The following is an 8,261-nucleotide window of genomic DNA, read 5'->3' as shown; positions in this document are numbered from 1 at the left end:
ACACTCTTGAATTTTCTGAGCTACACCTAGGACCTACCACTGAAATTAATGGGATTACTTACTGTACTGCATGAATAGGGATTCACCAGACTAAATCATTATTTGATGTAAGGTATGTTTCAAAAATGCTTGCTGAGGAATATTCACATTAGAAATTATAGAGCATTAATAATAGGAGCATGCACCTACATGCCCTGCGAAGTTTATCTGAATGTGTCTGCACATCCACTTTCAGATGAGTGAAGAGATTCAATGTGAATGACAGCTGGGAAAGGAAGAATTCATTTCAGTCACTGCCTGCAATCAATCTCACATTTTAGAGATGGCAACGGTAACATGGCACTTGCCAAAAAATTCGTCAGACAGGGACACTTATAAACAGGTCACATGAAGATCTGCAATGCTCAGTTCCAAATACTTAAATGCCTTTCAGGACACAATGACAGCTGTGGATTTAAGACAGTGTCTTGATAAAAAAGAGTAAAGTTTGTTGAAAAATAAATAAACGATACTTAAAAACAATGAACTTTAGCATTCAGACTTGAAGAAAATCTGTAACTACATTCATAAACCCCAAGCAGTAGTGTAAACATATCTAAACCCATTGCTATTGTGACAATATCAGAAAGTCACATTCCACAGCTCTCAGGTTTCCCACAATCTAATTTGTTACAACACGTATGGACTGCTTCTGTACATTAATAATTTATTGATGGTAATTCAAATTATTCAGTTAGGCTTTCAAAGTGTTTTCAGCTATTTTGGTCAGAAAATAGAAGATTCAATAATCTGAAGTCATGTAATGAAGAACACTTTAGTTTAATTTCAGATTTTCAAAGGGTTCAAGCACAACTCAAAAAAAAATCATTATTTTATTTGGATTCCCAATTTTTAGTCCGCCTACCTGAGTAAAAATGGAGAAAAATATTAAAACTGGGACTGGTGAGCAAGCTACTCTGAAAAATTAGCTGTCTGTATAATAGGATATTTGTTTTCCATTCTTGGATCCCTGCTCAAAAGGACTTCGCTACAGAGCAAGGGTTATTCTTGAAAGTCAGAAGTTATCCTAATCAAGGCCAAACTGCTAAAAGTGAAACATTTCCTCACACGGTTCTTTCATTTAGCAAAAGCAACACTCGAAACTTCTTGACACTGCAAACTGCAGCCATTACGTACTACAGTCATCCTTCAGGCAGGTCTACTTCACCTTGGGCTTTCTGTTTTGGACTGAAGAACAGTGGATAGCAAAATGCTGTTCTCTTGAAACCTACACGTTACACGGGGTTTCTTTTTGTCAGTTAAAAATAATTGAAAAAAAAATCACAAACTGTCTGAGGCGTTTTTCTCTGATAAAGACGACAAGCTGAATGAGGTATCATCAGGCTCTGGGGACGTGTGATTGAAATCCATTTCTTCTAATTCAGGAGGTAAGTCTGAGAGCAGTGCCTACAATTTAAGAAATATTACAGTGCAGTATTAGGTATATGTTTTATATCAGCAATTAAATATCTTTCAAACATATAGTGAAAAAACTGTTGAGCTTTTGGGTCAGCATTCATATTGGATGGTTTAAAAACAACCAACCAACCCCCGCAAGGTCAGTACTGACAGATACTGAAAAGAAGAACATTGTCCAAGACGAGCATCTTAGAACAACAATCCCATAAGTTACTTAAGTTGTTCTCTAAAGAACTCAAAATATTTTTTCCCCCAAACTGGACAAAACCACATGATCTATATTCATTTATTTTATTCAGATATTTCGGACATGCAAAAGCTTTAATGTACCTATAATCATGCTATACTGTGGGCATGCAAGGGATAGAAATAGATGTTGTGTACAAGATCTTTACTGTTACATTATTTATCTCAAAAGACTTCAAGTTCACTTTTCTTTATATTCAGTTCACGTTGGTTTATGAAAGAATTATAAAAACAACTAGAAGACAAATTTATTTTGGAGGTGTTCTAAGTTTCTTTCTCGCAAATTATAGTTACTATTTTTACACCTGAAAAATTGCAGACTGTAAAGGTGAAGAGAAAAAAAAGGCAACAAAACCCCTTAAAAAAAGAAAAAAGAAGAGAACATTAGTCATACAGGACATGATCCAACCAAATATTACAAGAAGTGCTAGGTATGAAATGCAGTGCAGTAAAACTGAAGAAGTCTGGCTTTTTTTCCTAGACCCATCTCACAACAGATGAATCAAATTCGCTCAGTGTATGCTGTTGCACTGGTTGTCCCTTTGTAAAAGTAATACTTTCCCCATGTCATTGTTTGTGTAGACTGTGAGATGTTTCTTTTATACGTTCAACTTTTCTTTGTCTGCAAGACGTTCAGCACAATGCTGCCCTAATCGTAATTGGAGCCTCTGGGCACTAAGGAATAAAAACAAGGAAATGACAGAACACAAAATGACAAATACCTCCCATTACTAAACTCTACTTTAAGACTCACCTGCTGCTGTTCTTTATCATCTGATTTAATAGCAAGTATCAAACTCCGAGTAAACGTCTGTAATTCAAAATACTTCTGTTTGTGATTCTCCAACTCATTTTCAATGAATCTGACTTCTTCATTCTGTGGGGGAAAATTACATGAAGTTCTGGAAATAATAAATACTGAATAAATAAGTACTGTATCATTGTAATGACACCTAAACATATTTGTATTCAATTATTTTTAGTGAAAATAGGTAAAACTGCATGTTATGATGCCTGCCAAAATCAGTACTAAGTGAAAAAATGGCACATGCCATTTCGCTTCTCACTGCCCTCCAAAACAGATGTGTAATGGCAAATCACATTACAAGCAGACAAGGCATTTCAGAATTACTGCGTTCATTACTAGCATTTTCTAGTGCAGCCCAGCTTTGTATCATGAAGCAGCAGCTTACCAACCTCCCCAGGAACTCTCAGGTTACAGAATAAATAGCAACATATGTACAAAAATGGAGTAATATTAGTAATCTCTATATAGTGTGGATGAAAAGACATTTTTTCCAACCTTCATATAAATATACGTCACTGTGCATGCAAATCACTTCTTTTATACAGAAATAACAAACATCTTGATTAAAAATTCAGATTTGATACATACTTCAGTTTATCACAAGTGTCTCTTTTCCTTCAAACTTACCAACTGATTGGTATGTAAGATTCAAATGCTAAATCTATCTGTTGAGCAGAGTAAAGCTAAAATTAATTTTCTCCCTTTCAATATGAAAAGGAAGTAGGAAAAAAAAAGCAGTCCCTTATTAGGCAACCACATGACTAATTAGGTTGGCAGTGCTGCATATAAAATGTTCCTTGATGGCTGGTTTTGATGGCAGTAAATAGTTACATAAACAGATTCTAATACTGAACTTACAAAAGTTAACATTTTGCTTTAAGAAAAATATTTTTGTCATAATACAGAACGATGCTCTGATAGTCCTGCTTCCATTTGCTAGACTGGCTGTAGTTCAACTTCAGTTGGTAAGAAAAGGTGAAAGTGGGTGATGAATGGTAAGTGTGTAACAAGCCTTCAAATGTAGTTGTTGTTTGTTGTATTTCATCCTGAAAATTCAGGTGTCTTCAATCAAAACATTGCTCACCGTACTGTTTCAGGTCACAACAGCTCTGAGAGTAAGGGATAAATATTTGGGCTCTGATTTTAAGGCATTCATAAGGAAATCAGCTTAATGTCTTTCTTTTAGATAGAAACTCTTCTATCTTTTAGATAGAAACAAGTTGCCTATGTAGCAATAGATTTTGGCCAGCCAAAGATGGGATTCAGATTTATGCGCGAAACACGTCGCCACAAAGACTAATCACCAATGTCAAACAACAAAACAACAAACAAGATTCTGTAGGGCATGCTGTCACAACAAGCCTTTCAGCTTGGTGACAGGTGACATTATGAAAAGGTCATTCCCTATCCATATTCATTCTGCACTGCCCTTACCAGGAAAATCATGCTTGAGGGAGTAATTTTTGTTCTGAACAGATGATCTATTTATTATCTTGATAACCGATTATCATTAGTAGAGCATACCTGTACCTAATGGAAAAATTTAGCTAGATGCATAAAAACCCGCTCAATACACAGTACAGAACTGTGGCAACTCGTCTGAGAGCAGTAACACACACACAACCTTTACCATTTGGCAGAAGACAACAGCTGTCAGGTATCCAACTGATTTTCCTCCAACCCACAACTACCACTTACAGACACGTCCTGCACTACACTGTTAGGATAACTTATTTCTCTGTTCCCTCCATTTTATTAGAGGATTCCAGCTGTTATGTCCCTTTCCAGAGCTGGCAGCAACATGCTGCATTTAAAATCATGCCATAGCGCTCCAAAGAACAATTCTGGCACAGGAAGATAAAGTTTTGTTTTAGATGCTAAGGAAACTGCTGCTTTGTTTTGGGACACGTGGCAGGAGCTGCAGATGGCTGCAGCTCTGGTAGCAGAGCTGCTCCACACAAATGGAGTTTCTCCTGCCTCCCTCTGCACTAAAATTAGGGTAAACTCCCCATAAATGGGACGAGGAGATGTGATTGCGGGGATGATGTGTGGTGCCATGGCTTCCTGACAGGGGAGCTGCAGGCTCCCACAAGCCTCTGCAGAATTCCTCGCAGACGGACCTGTCAGCACCTCCTGTGAAGGACTAGCCTGCTGAGCATCTCGCAGCCCAAATTACTCACCTTATAATCCAGAAGAGAACTCATTTGATCCACTTCAGAATTACTTATCATATCACTTTCTTCATCATCTATAATTTCTATTTTCTGAAACAGAAATAGAGGGTTCATTCCAAATACGCAATGTGTAAATCAGCCAAGCAACCTGCATCTCGAACTGACGGGACAGGATGAGGGGAAGAGGACCTGTTTGCTCATGAACAGTTCTGAATTGTGAAGCACCCATTAGGTGGCAATCATGCACCTCAGCCACAAGAGGAATCCGAGCTGAAGCTGTGCTAAGAGCTGCTGCCGCGGTGACTCGGCCGTGTGCAGAGGAGGAGCTAAGTGCCACCACGATTTTGGCATTAAATCGCATACCGGCTCACTATGGCCTGCATTTTATTCCATAAGCCGTTGATGAAGACTTCCTAGAGAGCAAAAACTATCAAAGTTTATTCCTCTGGAGCAAAAAAGACATTACAGCAAGTGACAGGCAAGTCCTAACTGACCTACTTCTTGCCAAAGAAATAGAAGAGGTGCCCTTTTGGCCTACTTTGGTCATAGGGCAAGTCAAACGCCCTAAAAAGTGTAAGACATTGATAAAGAAGACAGTCCCAAATGCATAAACACGGACATTTTCCCTTAATTTGCAACAATTCTTGTGAGATTTTTATGTTGGGTTTTCTAAAGATATCTAAACTAAAATGTTAAAGGCCAACTTTATGCTGTTTAAAATATAGAAATACAACATAACCGTATCTCAAGTTTTAAAACATTCACTCACTTCTACACATCATGCTTTTTCTCCCCAGAAGACGGACTTCTTATGTGAGAAAATTAAAAAATTATTTCCGTAGGAGAAAACACAAAAATTACATGTTTTTAGTGCACCTGTAAGATTTTTATTTTTATTCATATCTAAATTAGATCTCAAACAGATGGAACAAATTTGAATTAAATAGCAACAAGAGACTGGCATTTCTAGCCGAGAACTCAGAAGGATCACTGCTCAGATAAAACTACAAATTTCACTGGGTCTCTGAGAGGGGAAGCAGTGGCAGTGTAAGAAGAGGGGGTTGGCTGTTTTGTTGTTTTTACTATTTTTCACTGTTTTGGTAGCTGTATGCTTATAATAGAGACTGCATATAATAGATTAAAGTAATTTTATTACGTTATTTAGTATGCTGTGTAATACAATGTGGGTGAGGGCCCACACTGACACAATACCCTCTGATCATTAGTTCTTGAGGTATTATTTCAGAGAAGCTTTCGTCACTACATCATAGATGTGTTTCTTCTACCATCTACCTGCAGACCTGTCATTGGAAATTTCCTTCTCATCGCCTGTGAGAAATCCATAAAGAGAGGTTATCGCTCTCACTAGCAGAGCCCACCAAGCTCACCAGCATGTGCTGAAGGGAGTGAGGGAAAAACACATTTTCTGTCCTTCAGCGTCTGACAACCCAGCTGAAGTGACAGCATTTCAAAGGCTTAATGTCACAAAGATCTGCTGCTGTATCATACACTGAGTAACACTGTGATCTCAATATTTTTGGTTTTAGACTCAGCTTGAAGAAAAAGTTTCTAAATAAATGCCAAACAGTCACACTGTCTTATAATTATACACTTTAAGATAGCAGGGGAAAGAATGGATTAGAATTTCAAATAAGAAAACTCTCTTAGCAATTCCAATTTCAATAGCAAATATTTAAAAAAAACAACTTAGTGTTTTCAAAACAGAGTATGAAAAAAGTAGTCATCTTTTTTGCTCCTCTTATTGTGACAAGTTATATAATGCTGGAGTTTAGGTAGACTGGAGAACTGAGTCTCTTGGACATCACCTTTGCAAACCTTTACCTTTGTCATTTCACATTCTGCATCTCCATAGCAAACACAGCAGCCTGAGTGATTATATCTAGGGTCACAGCAGGCTGCTAAGGTAAACAGAAAGGAAAAAGGCTGCTGCTTCTATTCAGACAAGCCACAGAAAATACAGCTGTGGGATTTCGGTTTATCCAAAAGATGATCTTACAGTAACAAAAAAAAAATTAAACATTCTCCTTAACATATATATATACACACACATGGAGGAAAGAGAAAGGAAAGAGAAGCTCCTGTTCATTTCCCCATTTCAGGTTTTGTGTGATTAAAGTAAAACAAATGTTTTAGTCATGTTCTGAGCTACTGTTGTCTCTGACTGCAATAAGAGTGTTATTGGGAACTGGAACCATCCCCTGTTCATTCTCTAGATAACTTTTTAAGATAAAAAATACCCTACCACTTGGGGTCTTCTCTCCTCTTCCTCCTCTCCTTTCTTCTAATTTGAGAGAAGGCAGGCTAAACAAAGGGACATATTGCATTATTTGCCATGACTCCTCCCTCTGTCTTTCCTTCCTAGTCTCACTGCAGTCAATTAAAAACAGCAAGAACAACTGTGTTTGAATTAAGGCGAATGCAAGTGAGAAAACAACAATCATCTAAGTAATGCCCTATCGAGATTATGGGAACGAAGAGTACATATCACCCTGGTTTATCTCACAGATTCAAGGTTAGGTATAGAGAGGAAGCACTAGCAAATATCTGACTTTCTCAAAGCTACAGAAAACATTTTCAATTTTTATTTTTATTTCATTCTTACTGTTTTACTATGCTATATACTTATAGAACACTACTCAAGCATTGTGCTTTGCACTCCAGAAAAAGAACACCAGACTGTTATAATACAGAAACATCTGCAGTATTCAATTTCTACTGAACGTGCAAAATTCTCTCTTCTAGTACTTTAAGTACAATTTCTTTTAGCACTCGAGCAATAAGGAAGGGTTCTCAGCACACCCAAACGAAGTTTTCACCTAGTGAAAAACACTGGTGTTGGACAGCAACCTCAACATTAGACATTACGGAGGTCTTATTAGTGGAAAAGGAAAGGTATACATACCACATTATCAGCAGATACTGGATTCTGATCATCTTCTTTGTGATGAATTTCTTCATTTTGAAGACCTTCATTTGTCTCTTCTGCAGAAATAAATCATTTTTCAGATTTCATTCAATTTAATGCTTAAGAAACATTAGTAGTCTTTACCACTAAATATGTCACATCTGCTAGATACAAAAAGAAAGTCATTATCAGTATCTACTCAAAAAAAATACCGTATATCTCATTAAACGAGACATCGTATCATAAGTTTTTCAGGCTAGTCATGACAATCTCTGGTTGAAAAGACAGAAAAAGTATCGGTTACTCTCTTGCAACCTTCCAAACTGTTCTTAGTTTTAGGTTCACATTGGAATATTCAAAGTTGATGAAGTGTTTCACATCAGAGGTGCCCAGAACTTTTAAAAAAATAAATTAATACATGAAAATTCCAGCATGCCCTGTAATTACAGGGTACATGTCAGAATCCCACCCCCTTCTCGCAGGCGCTGACTACTTCTGTACAGAAAACCAATCATGCAGATTATTTCATTCTTGTATGGCAAACTGTTAAGTCCTAATAAATGTAGGCTTGTCTCTTATACGTAAAAGTAAAGTACGCACTTGAAGACAGCAAATCTTAACCTTCAGTCCCAGCCACAAGCTGAGATGA

At 37.2% G+C, this 8,261-nt stretch overlaps 1 protein-coding gene across 4 annotated transcripts in view; it reads right to left on the bottom strand.

Moving 5' to 3' along the window:
* Window positions 1-802: 802 nt before the first annotated feature.
* The window catches only part of HDX (highly divergent homeobox), a 44,253-nt gene continuing 36,794 nt past the window's right edge, over window positions 803-8,261 (bottom strand). For all 4 annotated transcript variants that reach the window (XM_035541889.2, XM_050713494.1, XM_050713495.1 and 1 more), the window contains 4 exons: window positions 7,610-7,689; window positions 4,693-4,776; window positions 2,459-2,581; window positions 803-1,446 (listed from right to left, as the gene is read on the bottom strand). In XM_035541889.2, coding sequence (XP_035397782.1) covers window positions 1,321-1,446; window positions 2,459-2,581; window positions 4,693-4,776; window positions 7,610-7,689 — 413 coding nt within the window. In that variant the 3' untranslated portion in view covers window positions 803-1,320. The remainder of the gene's footprint in view (window positions 1,447-2,458; window positions 2,582-4,692; window positions 4,777-7,609; window positions 7,690-8,261) is intronic.

This window comes from Cygnus atratus, chromosome 13 (assembly GCF_013377495.2).
Source record: "Cygnus atratus isolate AKBS03 ecotype Queensland, Australia chromosome 13, CAtr_DNAZoo_HiC_assembly, whole genome shotgun sequence".
NCBI lineage: Eukaryota > Metazoa > Chordata > Aves > Anseriformes > Anatidae > Cygnus > Cygnus atratus.
Note: the sequence above shows the minus strand (reverse complement) of the source record. Positions and strands in the feature narration are given on the sequence as shown.